The sequence below is a fragment of the Mustelus asterias genome, chromosome 2 (genome assembly GCF_964213995.1).
Source record: "Mustelus asterias chromosome 2, sMusAst1.hap1.1, whole genome shotgun sequence".
NCBI lineage: Eukaryota > Metazoa > Chordata > Chondrichthyes > Carcharhiniformes > Triakidae > Mustelus > Mustelus asterias.
The window spans coordinates 26,256,330-26,272,938 of record NC_135802.1 but is presented as its reverse complement, the minus strand read 5'-3'; the positions used below and the strand labels follow the sequence as shown (position 1 = coordinate 26,272,938).

Genomic DNA, 16,609 nt, shown 5'->3' with positions numbered 1-16,609 from the left:
AATTTACATGAATAATGGTTGGAATGCGAATACTTACAACTAATCCAGTCTTTAAGAAACAAAACAATGGGAGTGGAGAGAGCATCAAGACAGGCTAAAAAGATGTGTATTGTGTGTATTGTGGATTAGTTGTAAGTATTCGCATTCCAACCATTATTCATGTAAATTGAGTCTGTGTCTTATAAGTTCTGTTTGTGAACAGAATTCCCACTCACCTGAAGAAGGGGCTCAGAGCCTCGAAAGCTTGTGTGGCTTTTGCTACCAAATAAACCTGTTGGACTTTAACCTGGTGTTGTTAAACTTCTTACTGTGTTTACCCCAGTCCAACGCCGGCAGCCTCACAGCCGCCAGGGGACCCGGGTTCGATTCCCAGCTTGGGTCACTGTCCGTGTGGAGTTTGCACATTCTCCCCGTGTTTGCGTAGGTTTCTCCCTTCTTCACTCCTATCCCTCCATTTTCACCCCCCATCCCCCTTCTTCACCCTCCCATTCCCCCTCCTTCACATCCCATTCCCCTTCACATCCACCCCATTCCCCCTCCTTCACCCCCATTCCCCCTCCTTCACATCCCATTCCCCCTCCTTCACATCCCATTCCCCCTCCTTCACATCCCATTCCCCCCTCCTTCACATCCCATTCCCCCTCCTTCACATCCCATTCCCCCTCCTTCACATCCCATTCCCCCTCCTTCACATCCCATTCCCCTCCTTCACATCCCATTCCCCCCTTCACCCCCATTCCCCCTCCTTCACCCTCCCATTCCCCCTCCTTCACCCCCCCATTCCCCCTCCTTCACCCTCCCATTCCCCCTCCTTCACCCTCCCATTCCCCTCCTTCACCCTCCCATTCCCCCCTTCACCCCCATTTCCCTTCCTTCACCCCCATTCCCCTTCCTTCACCCCCATTCCCCCTCCTTCACATCCCATTCCCCCTCCTTCACCCCCATTCCCCCTCCTTCACCCCCATTCCCCCTCCTTCACCCCACTCACCCCCATTCCCCCTCCTTCACCCCCATTCCCCCTCCTTCACCCCCATTCCCCCTCCTTCACCCCCATTCCCCCTCCTTCACCCCCATTCCCCCTCCTTCACCCCCATTCCCCCTCCTTCACCCCCATTCCCCCCTTCACCCCCATTCCCCTTCTTCACCCTCCCATTCCCCCTCCTTCACCCCCATTCCCCCTCCTTCACCCTCCCATTCCCCCTCCTTCACCCTCCCATTCCCCCCTTCACCCCCATTTCCCTTCCTTCACCCCCATTTCCCTTCCTTCACCCCCATTCCCCTTCCTTCACCCCCATTCCCCCTCCTTCACCCCCATTCCCCCTCCTTCACCCCCATTCCCCCTGCTTCACCCCCATTCCCCCTCCTTCACCCCCATTCCCCCTCCTTCACCCCCATTCCCCCTCCTTCACCCCCATTCCCCCTCCTTCACCCCCATTCCCCCTCCTTCACCCTCCCATTCCCCCCTTCACCCCCATTTCCCTTCCTTCACCCCCATTCCCCCTCCTTCACCCCCATTCCCCCTCCTTCACCCCCATTCCCCCTCCTTCACCCCCATTCCCCCTCCTTCACCCCCATTCCCCCTCCTTCACCCCATTCCCCCTCCTTCACCCCCATTCCCCCTCCTTCACCCCTATTCCCCCTCCTTCACCCCCCATCCCTCCTCCTTCACCCCCATTCCCCCTCCTTCACCCCCATTCCCCCTCCTTCACCTCCCATCCCTCTTCTTCACCCTCCCATTCCCCCCTTCACACCCCATTCCCCCTCCTTCACCCCCATTCCCCCTCCTTCACCCCATTCCCCCTCCTTCACCCCCATTCCCCCTCCTTCACCCCTATTCCCCCTCCTTCACCCCCCATCCCTCCTCCTTCACCCCCATTCCCCCTCCTTCACCCCCATTCCCCCTCCTTCACCTCCCATCCCTCTTCTTCACCCTCCCATTCCCCCCTTCACACCCCATTCCCCCTCCTTCACCCCCATTCCCCCTCCTTCACCCCCATTCCCCCTCCTTCACCCCCATTCCCCCTCCTTCACCCCCATTCCCCCTCCTTCACCCCCATTCCCCCTCCTTCACCCCCATTCCCCCTTCTTCACCCCCATTTCCCCTCCTTCACTCACTCCCATTCCCCCTTATACCCCCTCCTTCACCCTTCATACCCCCTCCTTCAACCCCACATTCCCCCTCCTTCAACCCCCCATTCCCCCTCCTTCACCCCCAATCCCCCTGCCTTCACCACCATTTGCTCTCCTTCACCCCCCCCCCCCCCTCCCCTCCCCCATTCCTCCTTAGTCATCTGGTTTCCTCCCACAGTCCAAAGATGTGCGGGTTATGTTGATTGGCCATGCTAAATTGCCCCTTAGTGTCAGGGGGACTAGCAGGGTAAATACATGGGGTTATGGGGATAGGGTCAGGGTGGGATTGTGGTCGGTGCAGGCTCGATGGGAAGAATGGCCTCCTTCTGCACTGTAGAGATTCAATGATTCGCCTCATGTCAACTTCACCACTGCCTTCACGGCCATGTCACGTGCAAGTTGAGAATCACCCCCACAATTTCTAAAACATTTGTCATTTCTTCCCCCTTACCTACATATAGAATCCCTATAGTGCCAAAGAGGCCATTCGGCCCATCAAGCCCACACTGACAACCTCTCACCCAGTCCCTATCCCCGTAATCCCATGTATTTACCCTGCTAATCCCCCGACACTAAGGGGAAATTTAACATGGCCAATCAACCTAACCTGCACATTTTTGGAGTGTGGGAGGAAACCGGAGCACCCGGAGGAAACCCACGCAGACACGGGGAGAACGTGCAGACTCCACACAGACAGTGACCCGAGGCCGGAATTGAACCCGGGTCCCTGGTGATGTGAGGCAGCAGTGCTAACCACTGTGCCACCTTGCCAGGATCCTTGGAAATATCCCCAAAGGTCCCAGCATTTTGCCCTCTTATTTTGCTTATCTCAGTTCAGGATTAATCTCCTTTCCAATACCATGGGGGAAGTGATTGTAAATTCACTCTGCAGCCAGATCGAGTTGTTGCACAAATGCTTGGATAGAAGATTTGCTATTTTTACTCAGACATTTCCCTTTTAATATGGTGGTGGCGGGGCGGTGGGGTGGGGGGGGGGGTGCGGTTGTTGTTTTGCAATCAAATGTGGAGTTTACTCTCACAGGATTAATGGATCATTTCCCTGGTCCCAGAACCAGGGGTCACAGTCTGAGGATTCAGGGTAGACCATTTAGGATGGAGGTGAGGAGACATTTCTTCACCCAAAGAATGGTGAGCCTGTGGAATTCATTACCACAGGAAGTAGTTGATGCCAAAACATTGAATGCATTCAAGAGGTGGCTAGATATAGCACTTGGGGAGAATGGGATCACAGGTTATGGGGAAAAAGCAGGATTAGGCTGCTTGAGTTGGATGATCAGCCATGATTGTGATGAATGGCGGAGCAGGCTCGAAGGGCCGAATGGCCTCCTCCTTCTATGTTTCTATATGGATCTTTATTAGGATAACTGGAATTTTTACATGCGTAAGTCACCAAATACTGAACAACATTATCAGGATGTCTCAGAATCCAAAGCTTGACTTAAAAACATGAGCTTTTGCCACTTGCCAACTTTCTGTATAACCTGTTAACAATTTTGAAGAAAATACAGATCAGAATAATGTATGAGGTGGCAAATGTGAGGCTAACTAAAAGCCATAACACTATTTTTTTAATGGGAATCTATTTAATCACACAGGGTACCTTATGGGAGAGGGGAAATGGGACCTCTAAGGACTTTGATTTGATTTGATTTATTATTGTCTCATGTATTAGTACACAGTGAAAAGTATTGTTTCTTGCACACTATACAGACAAAACATACTGGACATCGGGAAGGAAAGAAGAGAGAGCAGAATGTAGTGTTACAGTCATAGCTAGGGTGTAGAGAAAGATCAAATCAATGCGAGATAGGTCCATTCAAAAGTCTGATGGCAGCAGGGAAGAAGCTGTTCTTGAGTCGGTTGATACGTGACCTCAGACCTTTGTATCTTTCTCCCTTTGGAAGAAGGTGGAAGAGAGAATGTCTGGGGCGCGTGGGGTCCTTAATTATGCTGGCTGCTTTGCCGAGGCAGCGGGAAGTGTAGACAGAGTCAATGGGTGGGAGGCTGGTTTGAGTGATGGACTGAGCTTTGTTCACAACCCTTTGTAGTTTATTGCGGTCTTGGGCAGAGCAGGAGCCATACCAAGCTGTGATACAACCAGAAAGAATGCTTTCTATGGTGCATCTGTTGGTGAGAGTTGCTTATCAGATGTATGGCAGCCTAATTGGGGGTCATTGAGAGCAGACCTGTTGTTACACATGTTGGAACAAGCTGCAGCCATTCAGAACTATTGATGGGCGGCACGGTAGCACAGTGGTTAGCACTGCTGCCTCACAGCGCAAGGGACCTGGGTTCGATTCCCAGCTTGGGTCACTGTCTGTGCAGAGTCTGCACGTTCTCCCCGTGTCTGCATGGGTTTGCTCTGGTGCTCTGGTTTCCTCTCGCAGTCTGAAAGACGTGCTGGTTAGGGACATTGGCCATGCTAAATTCTCGTTAAATTACCCAACAGGCGCCGGAGTGTGACAACTAGGGGATTTTCATAGTAACTTCATTGTAGTATTAATGTAAGCCTATTTATGACACTAATAAATAAACTTAAACTATCTGTGCAGTCATGTTGGCTGCTCATTTCTGTAAGCAAGCATTCCCCACAGTATTAGGGCTCTGACACTGAAGGGTTGCTCCTAACTCCAAAGTTCCATTTACAAAGGCACTGTCAGACAGTCACTTTGAATGTGCCATCCATTTTAATATCTCTTGTTCAGTGTGAAGATCCAATCCTTGAGATACAATAAAAAACTCAAATTTCTTTGAGCCACACCCACCAGTGCAATCATTCAGATTCTGCATTGTGAAGAGAAGTTGGACTTTAAGTCTGTCAACAATAGTCTTGAACACTGCTTGTCCATTCCCCATGACAAACGCAGACAAATTCATCATTATTGGACTAGCTGTTTTCAACTGAGTGTATGCTTGCAGTAGGGGGATGTGCATACATACTGGGATCATATCACACTGGTCTGCTTGTAACGTTTTACTGCTGAAATGTGTTTTGTTTTAGATTATGTTGTCACTGTGCAGGGGAAAGGTCATGGTCCTGAGTTTAAAATCAGGCTATATTGATGGGATGCAATCTATTCCTGTAATGGTTCTATCTGAAGTGAGCTTGGATCATATTAAACCAAATGCCAAATACACAGAAACAATCATGGTGCAACTATAATTGGCAATCTCATCCAGGAGAGAGAATGTGATATTTATTCAATAGGGGTGTTTCCTTCTATGGTTGGGCAAGCACTTTGTGGAAAAAGTACAGATATTTGTAAGCTCTCTTAGTAGAGAGGGAGAAACTATGTATCATTTCACTTTAATGGAGTCACATACAAACAGTTTAGTATAGCTCAGTACAACTTACATGCAACACATGTTAGGAGACACAGTAAAGGAACTGACTCATGCATCAAATTAATTTCAACTTGAGAATGCTTGTTGCTGATTCCAAAGGGCAAAGGTTGGGGGTGAAGTTCCCAGCATGGAGCCTCACTCACTCAAGCATGTTTTTGATTGAGGAGTTTACAAATACTTGTTCATGAAGATCTAGCCCAATCATGAATTTCGTTAACTGCTTAAGCGATTTCAAAGAAAAATCTGAAGATAATAAATTCAGCTATATTTACTCCAAATGGTGATTTATTTTTTAAAAAGTTGAACTAGACAGTCAACATAATCCAGGGTAAATCAATTAATCTTTCTCCAACAGGGAACATCAGCAAGAACTGCACCGCTAATGGCTGGACAGAACCATTCCCAGAGTACGATCGTGCCTGTGGACTAAATATCAGTGCAAGTGCTAAGCAGGTGAGTGCACAAGAAATGTATGTCTTTATACCACCATGGTTGGACACCAGGCTTTATCCATCACTTCACATCTTCATTGAATGATATCTTCGGTAGCAATAATAGGAAGGCAGATTATTATCTGAATGGGTGTAAATTGAGAGAGGTGGATACTCAGCGAGACTTTGGTGTCCTCGTGCATCAGTCGCTGAAAGTAAGGTACAGCAGGCAGTAAAGATGGCAAATGATATGTTGGCCTTCATACCAAGAGGATTTGAGGATAGGGATAGGCACTTTTTACTGAAATTGTATAGAGTGTTGGTGAGGCCACACCGGGAGTATTGTGTGCAGTTTTGGTGTCCTTATCTGAGGAAGGATGTCCTTGCTATAGAGGGAGTACAGAGAAGGTTTACCAGACTGATTCCTGGAATGGCATAACTTTCATATGAGGAGAGCGGTTTACAAGATTATGGGTGGCATGGACAGAGTGAATAATCAGATGCTCTTCCCCAGGGTAGAAAAGTCAAGTACTAGAGGACATAGGTTTAAGGTGCGTAGGGAAAAGTTTACAGGAGATGTGCGAGGCAAGGTTTTTACGCAGAGGATGGTGAATTTCTGGAATGCGCTGCCCAGGGGGATGGTGGGAGTAGGTACGATAGCGGCATTTAAGGGGTAGCTAGATGAATACACGAATAGGATGGGAATGGAAGGATACGGACTCCGTAAGTGCATACGGTTTTAGTTTAGGCAGGCATCATGATCAGCGCAGGTTTGGAGGGCCGAAGGGCCTGTTCCTGTGCTATACTGTTCTTTGAGAGACTAAGTCGATTAGGATTATATTCACGGAGTTTAGAAGAGTGAGAGGGGATCTCATAGAAACTTATAAAATTCTAACAGGGTTAGACAGTGTAGATTCAGAAAGAATGTTCCCAATGGTGAGGGAAATCCAGAACTAGGGGTCATAGTTTGAGGATAAGGGGTAAACCTTTTAGAACTGAGGTGAGAAATTTCTTCATCCAGAGACTGGAATTCACTACCACAGAAAATAGTTGAGGCCAAAACGTGTGATTTCAAGAAGGAATTAGATATTGCTCAAGGGAATAAAGAGATCAAGGATTTGGGGGGGAAGGCAGGATCAGGATATTAAATTTGATGATCAGCCAAGAACAAAATGAATGGTGGAGCAGGCTCGAAGGGCTGAATGGCCTATTCCAGCTTCTAGTTTCTATGTTTCTATGTAAAGATAAATAAAGATAATTCCAAAGGTATGAAGCCAGAATTGGCTATAGTGTGCTGGGAAAATAGATTAAAATATGATAGCTAAGCATGAAGGACATTTAAGATTAAATTAACATTTCATAACTTTCAACAAAGATATATTCTATTGAGAAAGATAGACTCTGCAAGAAAAATACACCACCCATGGCGAGCAAAGGAAGTTAAGGATGATGTCAAATTGAAGGAAAAGATGTACACTGCTGTTAAGATTAGTGGAAGATTGGGAAAATTAACAAACTAGCAAAGGATGACTAAGAAAATAAAGAAGAAAATAGGATATGAGTGTAAACAATCGGGAAATTTATAAACAACACTCCTACATGTATCTAAAAAGCAAAGTAGCTAAAGTAAACTTTGGTTCCTTTTGAGGTTGAGACTGGGGAATCAATAATGGGAAACAAGAAAACAACAGAAACTTGGAACAAAATTTCTCTATCTGTCTTCAAGTTTTAAGTTTAAGTATTAGTGTCATAGGTAAGCTAGTGACACTAACCAGCATGCCGTTTGGATTGTGGGAGGAAACCGGAGGACCCGGAGGTGATCCACACAGACACGGGGAGAACGTGCAGACTCCACACAGACAGTGACCTGGGATGAAACCGGGTCCCTGACGCTGTGAGGCAACAGTGCTAATCACTGTGCCACCGTGCCACCCCAAGAGACAAAAACATCCCAAGAACTGTAGAAAATTAAGGGGGAAAAGGGAGGAGGAACTGGAAAAGTCCCAACCGATTAGATGGGGAGGCAATGGCCAAGTGGTATTATTGCTGGACTATTAATCCAGAAACTCAGCTAATGCTCTGTGGACCCAGGTTCGAATCCCACCACAGCAGACAGTGGAATTTGAATTCAATTCGGGTGGCACAGTAGTACAGTGGTTCGCACTGCTGCTTCGCAGTTCCAAGGACCTGGTTCGATTCCCGGTTTGGGTCACTGTCTGTGTGGAGTTTGCACATTCTCCTCGTGTCTGCGTGGGTTTCCTCCGGGTGCTCCAGTTTCCTCCCACGGTCCAAAGATGTGCGGGTTAGGTTGATTGGCCATGCTAAAATTGCCCCTTAGTGTCCTAAGTTGCGTAGGTTAAAGGGATTAGCAGGGATATGGAGGTAGGGCCTGGGTGGGATTGTGGTCGGTGCAGACTCGATGGGCCAGATGGCCTCTTTCTGCACTGTAGGGTTTCTATGATTCTATGTTTCTATGAAAACCACACTTGTACACCACTGTTCAAGAAATAAGGGAAGCAGAAAGCAGGAGACTGTAGGATAAGTCTAACATGGGTCAAAGAACAAAGAAAATTACAGCACAGGAACAGGCCCTTCGGCCCTCCAAACCTGCACCGACCACGCTGCCCGACTGAACTAAAACCCCCTACCCTCCCGGGGAACCATATCCTTCTATTCCCATCCTATGTATTTGTCAAGCCGCCCCCTTAAAACACACTATCGTATCTGCTTCCACTACCTCCCCCATTGGGTCATTGGGAAAATTGAGGAATCCATTATTAGAGAGGCAGTAAAAGGACATTTAGAAAATCATAATGCAATTAGACAGTGTCAACTTGGTTTTGTGAAAGGGAAATTGTGCTTGACAGATTTATTTGAGTTCTTTGAGGATGTAACAAGCAGGGTGGATAAAAGAGATCCAGTAGATAAAGTATATTTGGATTTCCAAAAGGCATTCGAGAAGGTGTCACATAAAAGATTACTGCAGAAGATGGTGTTGGGGGTGATATATTCTCATGGATAGAGAACTAGCTAACTAATAGGAAATGGAGATATGTGGGTGGCACAGTGGTTAGCACTGCTGCCTCCTTCTGCACTGTAGGAATTCTATGATTCTATGATACGCAGAGCGCATGCATTACTTCTTTCGGGCCAACAGTATTGAGGGAGATGAGTCGCAGAAAGTGATCCTGTTGATGTTCCAGAGTAAGCAACTCCAGGCAGTATCCTCCTATAGTTGAAACAGGAGTGAAAAGATTCAAGAAGTGATTGAACAATCAAAGAGAATACCACACAAATGGCTTTTCACTCGGATGAACGTATTTGATTGCAAGGTCATCTCAGTTTAATGGCCTTGTGGAAAATAATTCTTCTGCTCTTTACATGGTCTGTCCATTCCTGAGATCAGGGGGGAAGCCAGTGTCTTCACTGATTACTATTTGCTGTAGTCATTAAACATTTCTTAAGGAGTACATTTCGCTGCAGAAAAGCAAAGTCAATTGTAATGTTTTGCAATCTTCTTTGATGTTCTCCATGCAGTTAGTTATTTTACTTGTAACTGTTCCTCGTAATGTTTGTAAAGGATGAACCAAAGTTATATCCCATCCTAATAAGACATAACACGGTGGAGGCAAGGTGGCACAGTGGTTAGCACTGCTGCCTCACAGCACCAGGGACCTGGGTTCAATTACGGCCTCGGGCCACTGTCTGTGTGGAGTTTGCACATTCTCCCTGTGTCTGCGTGGGTTTCCTCCGGGTGCTCCGGTTTCCTCCCACAGTCCAAAGATGTGCAGATTAGGTTGATTGGCCATGTGAATTGCCCCATAGTGTCAGGAGGATTAGCAGGGTAAATATGTGGGGTCAAGGGGATAGGGCCTGGGTGGGATTGTGGTCTGTTCAGACTCGATGGGCCGAATGGCCTCCTTCTGCACTGTGGGATTCTATGATGAAACACATACACAAAAAGAGAAACATTTGAAAGCTATGAAATTTTTTTAAAAGGCAGCTGTATCTTTCAGAATTCATATTTTGGGACAGAACTGATGGGCAAAAGAGAGAGCCTATAATGTGGCAAAGAGTAGTGGGAAGTCAGAAGATTGGGAAGGCTATAAAAACAAACAGAGGATAACAAAGAGAGAAATAAGGAAGGAGAGGATCAAATATGAAGGTAGGCTAGCCAGTAACATTAGGAATGATAGTAAAAGTTTCTTTAAATACATTAAAAACAAACGGGAGGCAAAAGTAGACATTGGGCCGCTCCAAAATGACGCTGGTAATCTAGTGATGGGAGACAAGGAAATAGCTGAGGAACTTAATAAGTACTTTGCGTCAGTCTTCACAGTAGAAGACATGAGTAATATCCCAACAATTCAGGAAAGTCAGGGGGCAGAGTTGAATATGGTTGCCATCACAAAGGAGAAAGTGCTAGAGAAACTAAAAGGTCTGAAAATTGATAAATCTCCGGGCCCAGATGGGCTACATCCTAGAGTTCTAAAGGAGATAGCTGAAGAAATAGTGGAGGCGTTAGTTATGATCTTTCAAAAGTCACTGGAGTCAGGGAAAGTCCCAGAGGATTGGAAAATCGCTGTTGTAACCCCACTGTTCAAGAAGGGAACAAGAAAAAAGATGGAAAATTATAGGCCAATTAGCCTAACCTCAGTTGTTGGCAAAATTCTAGAATCCATCGTTAAGGATGAGATTTCTAAATTCTTGGAAGTGCAGGGTCGGATTAAGACAAGTCAGCATGGATTTAGTAAGGGGAGGTCGTGCCTGACAAACCTGTTAGAGTTCTTTGAAGAGATAACAAATAGGTTAGACCAAGGAGAGCCAATGGATGTTATCTATCTTGACTTCCAAAAGGCCTTTGACAAGGTGCCTCACGGGAGACTGCTGAGTAAAATAAGGGCCCATGGTATTCGAGGCAAGGTACTAACATGGATTGACGATTGGCTGTCAGACAGAAGGCAGAGAGTTGGGATAAAAGGTTCTTTCTCAGAATGGCAACCGGTGACAAGTGGTGTCCCGCAGGGTTCAGTGTTGGGGCCACAGCTGTTCTCTTTATATATTAACGATCTAGATGACGGGACTGGGAGCATTCTGGCCAAGTTTGCCGATGATACAAAGATAGGTGGAGGGGCAGGTAGTATTGAGGAGGTGGGGAGGCTGCAGAAAGATTTAGACAGTTTAGGAGAGTGGTCCAAGAAGTGGCTGATGAAATTCAACGTGGGCAAGTGCGAGGTCGTACACTTTGGAAAAAAGAATAGAGGCATGGACTATTTTCTAAACGGTGACAAAATTCATAATGCTAAAGTGCAAAGGGACTTGGGAGTCCTAGTCCAGGATTCTCTAAAGGTAAACTTGCAGGTTGAGTCCGTAATTAAGAAAGCAAATGTAATGTTGTCATTTATCTCAAGAGGCTTGGAATACAAAAGCAGGGATGTACTTCTGAGGCTTTATAAAGCACTGGTTAGGCCCCATTTGGAGTACTGTGAGCAATTTTGGGCCCCACACCTCAGGAAGGACATACTGGCACTGGAGCGGGTCCAGCGGAGATTCACACGGATGATCCCAGGAATGGTAGGCCTGACATACGATGAACGTCTGAGGATCGTGGGATTATATTCATTGGAGTTTAGGAGGTTGAGGGGAGATCTGATAGAAACTTACAAGATAATGAACGGCTTAGATAGGATGGACGTAGGGAAGTTGTTTCCATTAACAGGGGAGACTAGGACGCGGGGGCACAGCCTTAGAATAAAAGGGAGTCACTTTAGAACAGAGATGAGGAGAAATTTCTTCAGCCAGAGAGTGGTGGGTCTGTGGAATTCATTGCCACAGAGGGCTGTGGAGGCCGAGACGTTGAGCGTCTTCAAGACAGAAATTGATAAATTCTTGATTTCTCGAGGAATTAAGGGCTATGGGGAGAGAGCGGGTAAATGGAGTTGAAATCAACCATGATTGAATGGTGGAGTGGACTCGATGGGCCGAATGGCCTTACTTCCGCTCCTATGTCTTATGGTCTTATGGTCTTATGGTTATCTTTTCTTGCAAGTTGATTTTGTAAGTCCGGCTGTGGGCATCCGTGACGAGACTGACCTTTTTTGCCCGTCACATAGTTGCCTTTGGAAAGTGGTGACAAGCCACCTCTCGAACCATTGCAGTCTGAGTGGCGAAGGTGTTCCCTCAGTGCTGTTGGGTAGACAGTCCCAGCATTTTGACCCAGAGACGATGAAGGGACGGTGATGTATGTCTCAGGCTAGTGTGTGGCACGGAGAGGAATGTGGAATAGGTCCTGTTCCTGTGCACTTAAACCTTGCAGGTTTGGGGGATGTTGCCAAAGATGTCTTGGCAAGTTATTTAAGTCCAGCCTTCAGACAGTACAGATTGCAATGACAGAACGTCAGTGGTGAAGGGAGTGAACCTTTGGATTTATAACGCTCTTTAGGGGCTGAATGTAATGTTCTACCCGAGGTGTGTTTGGAGATGGGGCAGGGTTTAATCGGGTGGGAGGATGTCAGCTGAGGACACGGCCACCTTCCTTCCTCTACTCTGATTAACCCTGGGGTGGGAAGGCTGGGGGATGACTGTTCCACCCTCATGTCAGGTGAAGGCTTACGGTCCTCACCTCACTTCCACTGGTGTTCAAGCAGCAAGAGGTGGGGTAGACACCATGCGTGGAGCCCAGAAAGCAAACCTTGTCAGTTTACAGTGGGGCTCCCGGGATTGGAGGCAAGGGTTAGACACTCAATGCCCGATCGTGGGACCTGGCTAGGAAGAGTGGGGGGGGGGGTCTGGCTAAGAACCACCCCCTTTCCATCCCCCCCACCCTCTGTTCCGAACCACTGCATCACCTCAGCCTGTGACGCGCTTCCCTTCCTATGACCCCCATTCTGCCCTCACTCACCGCGGGCCTGGGTTCCTTGCTGATTCTGGGGTTCTGGTGAGAGTGTATTGCTGGCAAGAGCCACTGCTCCCACCCCCCTCCCCGACCCCCGGTGGCACTTAGGGCAAATAAGAAGCTGTTGGGCTTTGAATTGGCTGGCATTCCAACCACCCCCAGCCCACTACAAGCCAATTAAATGTCTGACTGGCACGTAATAGGGTGGGCCTTCCCAATGGAGGCAAAAGAGCGGCCTCAATTATATTGCCTTTCCTTCACTATCATTGGGTCAAAATCCTAGAACTCCCTCCCTAACAGCACTGTGGGTGTACCTGCACCAAATGGACTGCAGCGGTTCAAGAAATCAGCTCACCACCACCTGCTCAAGAGGTGAATTAAGGATGGTCAATAAACGCTGGCCTAGCCGGCGACACCCACATCCTAAAAACAAGGCTCTCCAACCACTGAGCAAGATCCCTGGTGCCTGGATTAAATTCCACCATCGGAATTGAAGAAAACTAACTGCAGAGATTCACATTTCTGTCTGCAATTCCATTTTGAATACAGTGAGGAGAATTGTAATTCTCAGGCCGGAGGCTCGGATTGGCAGGGCCTGATTAACATGCCGGCTGACCTCCTGCGCAAACGGCTGTGCTTTTGGGACGAAGCAGCTTTAACGGCTCAGAGGCCCAGGTAGATGTGGCCAAAGCGGACTGGAGTCCCAGGGTCCTCGGTGCTTTGTGTCTGTGGATTGGCCGTGGCAAATGCGCAGGGTCACAGGGATCGGGTGGGGGAGATACTGGGTCAGAGGGTCAGTGCAGTTTCGATGAGCCAAATGGCCTCTTCTGCACTGTAGGAACTCCATGAGGAGAAATGTCTTTGGAGATTCTGTACCCCTCGATCTGCGGCCGCTCAGTCCTTGAGTATGTTGAAGACTGAGATTGTTAGGTTTTTGAACAGGAATTAGGGGTAGGGCAGGAAAAGTTTAAAGTTTATTTATTAGTATCACAAGTAGGCTTATATTAACATTGCAGTGCAGCTACTATGAAATTCTCCTAGTCGCCACACTCCGGCGCCTGTTCGGGTACACTGAGGGAGAATTTAGCGTGGCCAACGCACCTAACCATAGAACATAGAACATTACAGCGCAGTACAGGCCCTTCGGCCCTCGATGTTGCGCCGACCAGTGGAACCAATCTAAAGCCCCCCTAATCTACACTATTCCAATATCATCCATATGTTTATCCAATAACCATTTGAATGCTCTTAATGTTGACGAGTCCACTACTGCTGCAGGCAGGGCATTCCACGCCCTTACCACTCTGAGTAAAGAACCTACCTCTAACATCTGTCCTGTATCGCTCACCCCTCAATTTAAAGCTGTCCCCTCGTGCTAGCCATCACCATCCGAGGAAAAAGGCTCTCACTATCCACCCTATCTAATCCTCTGATCATCTTGTATGCCTCTATTAAGTCACCTCTTAACCTTCTTCTCTCTAACGAAAACAACCTCAAGCCCCTCAGCCTTTCCTCATACGATTTTCCCACCATACCAGGCAACATCCTGGTAAATCTCCTTTGCACCTTTTCCAACACTTCCACATCTTTCCTATAATGCGGCAACCAGAACTGTACGCAATACTCCAAGTGCGGCCGCACCAGAGTTTTGTACAGTTGCAGCATGACCTCCTGGCTCCGAAACTCAATCCCTCTACCAATAAAAGCTAACACACCGTATGCCTTCTTAACAACCCTATCAGCCTGGGTGCCAACTTTCAGGGATCTATGCACATGGACACCCAGATCCCTCCGTTCATTCACACTACCAAGTATCTTACCATTAGCCCAGTACTCTGTATTCCTGTTACTCCTTCCAAAGTGAATCACCTCACACTTTTCCGCATTAAACTCCATTTGCCACCTCTCAGCCCAGCTCTGCAGCTTATCTATGTCCCTCTGTAACCTGCCACTTCCCTCCACACTGTCTACAACTCCACCGACTTTAGTGTCATCTGCAAATTTACTAATCCATCCTTCTACGCCCTCATCCAGGTCACTAATAAAAATGACAAACAGCAGTGGCCCCAAAACAGATCCTTGCGGTACACCACTAGTAACTGAACTCCAGGATGAATATTTCCCATCAACCACCACCCTCTGTTTTCTTACAGCTAGCCAATTCCCGATCCAAACCACTAAATCACCCTCAATCCCATGTGTCCGTATTTTCTGCAAAAGCTTACCATGGGGAACCTTATCAAACACTTTGCTGAAATCCATATACACCGTTCAAAAGTCCATTGGCCTCAGCAGGATCGGATGATCCCACTGGTGGGAGGGCCTGGAAAATCATTGCGAGCAATGGAGATCAGATCTCTACTCATTACCCCAACCGCAGTGTGACACTTATCACAAGAACACACAAGAAACAGAAGCTGGAGTCGGCCACCAGGCCCTTCAAGCCTGCTCCGCTATTCAGTATGATCATGGCTGATCTATGCCGGCCTCAGCTCCTTTTCTGTGCCTATTCCTTGATCTAGCAAGTATTTATCCACCTCCACTTTAAATATTTCCAATGATCCAGCCTCCACTACCCTTTGGGGCAGAGAATTCCAGAGATTCACCACCCTCTGCGAGAAGAAATTTCTATGCACTTCAGGTGGTGCAATCCCAGCAGGTGTAACCTCGGAAGACCTGGCCCAGCGGGGCGGACCTTGGATGAATTTAGTTGAGCTTTGCAATTTCAGAAGGTGTAACCTTGAAAGGCGAAAGCTCTGAAAGGTGAAGGTCCCGGAACGTTGAAAGACTTTATTGTCGTCAAAGACTTCTTTATGATGTTATGAAGCCTCTTGTATTCCATTAGTTTGTTGGTTTATTTCTACGCACCTCAGAAGGTGCAACCCTAGCAGGTGTAACCTTGGAAGACCTGGCCCAGCGGGGTGAATCTTGGAAGGCCGACTTTATCTTGTAGTTATGCCCCGTTGTTCGAGACTTTCCCACGAGTGAAAACATTTCATCATCTACCCTGTCAAGCCCCCTCAGGATCTTATCTGGTTGCAATAAAGGCCAAAATGCCGTTTGTCTTCTTGATGACTTGTTGGACCTACTTGCTAGCTTTTTGTGATTCCCGCTCTCCATTTAGTTTCTCATTTTTTGGGGAGGTTTTGTGAACAGGAAGGACTACTTTATTCAGAATAAATTACAATGCCCTTTCCATCTTGGCAATTTCCTTTTGTCTTATCTTCTATGGCATGCACCCATTTCTAAGTGGTGAGCTTGTGCACAAAGGCTGGAGAATTCAAACTCCCTTTTAAAAAGCAATGGGGCAGATTTCCATATTCCCGCTACTGAAGTTGCTGAACAGCTGGACACGGCTACAAAGATGGGTTGGGAAATTGGCTGGCTTGCTGATGGGAGCAGATCCCGACACACCCGACCATGTTCCGACTCACCTGATGAAGGAGCAGCGCTCCGAAAGCTCTTGATTCCAGATAAACCTGTTGGACTTTAACCTGGTGTTGTGAGACTTCTTACTGTTCCCACCCCAGTCCAATGTCGGCATCTCCACATCATGGCACCTGATATTTCTCAATGCTCTGTAACCTGGATGATTCAATGTGTTCAAGTTCAGGATTTTGCCACACCGCCCGCCACAGGAATCAGAGTGGGCAAGGCACGGGCAACGGGAAGTCCATTGACCTCGGGCAGGAATTTACGGTTCCGGGACGAGCGAGACCATAAAATCCCGCCCAAAAAATCTGCACCAATTTTTTCAAAAATTCAAGGCGAATTCTAAATATATAGA

General features: G+C 47.4%; 1 protein-coding gene across 1 annotated transcript in view; it reads left to right on the top strand.

Moving 5' to 3' along the window:
- vipr2 (vasoactive intestinal peptide receptor 2) overlaps positions 1-16,609 on the top strand; it is a 186,316-nt gene that overhangs the window by 54,166 nt on the left and 115,541 nt on the right. The window contains exon 4 of the mRNA XM_078227681.1: positions 5,852-5,949. Within this exon, the coding sequence (XP_078083807.1) occupies positions 5,852-5,949 (98 nt within the window). The remainder of the gene's footprint in view (positions 1-5,851; positions 5,950-16,609) is intronic.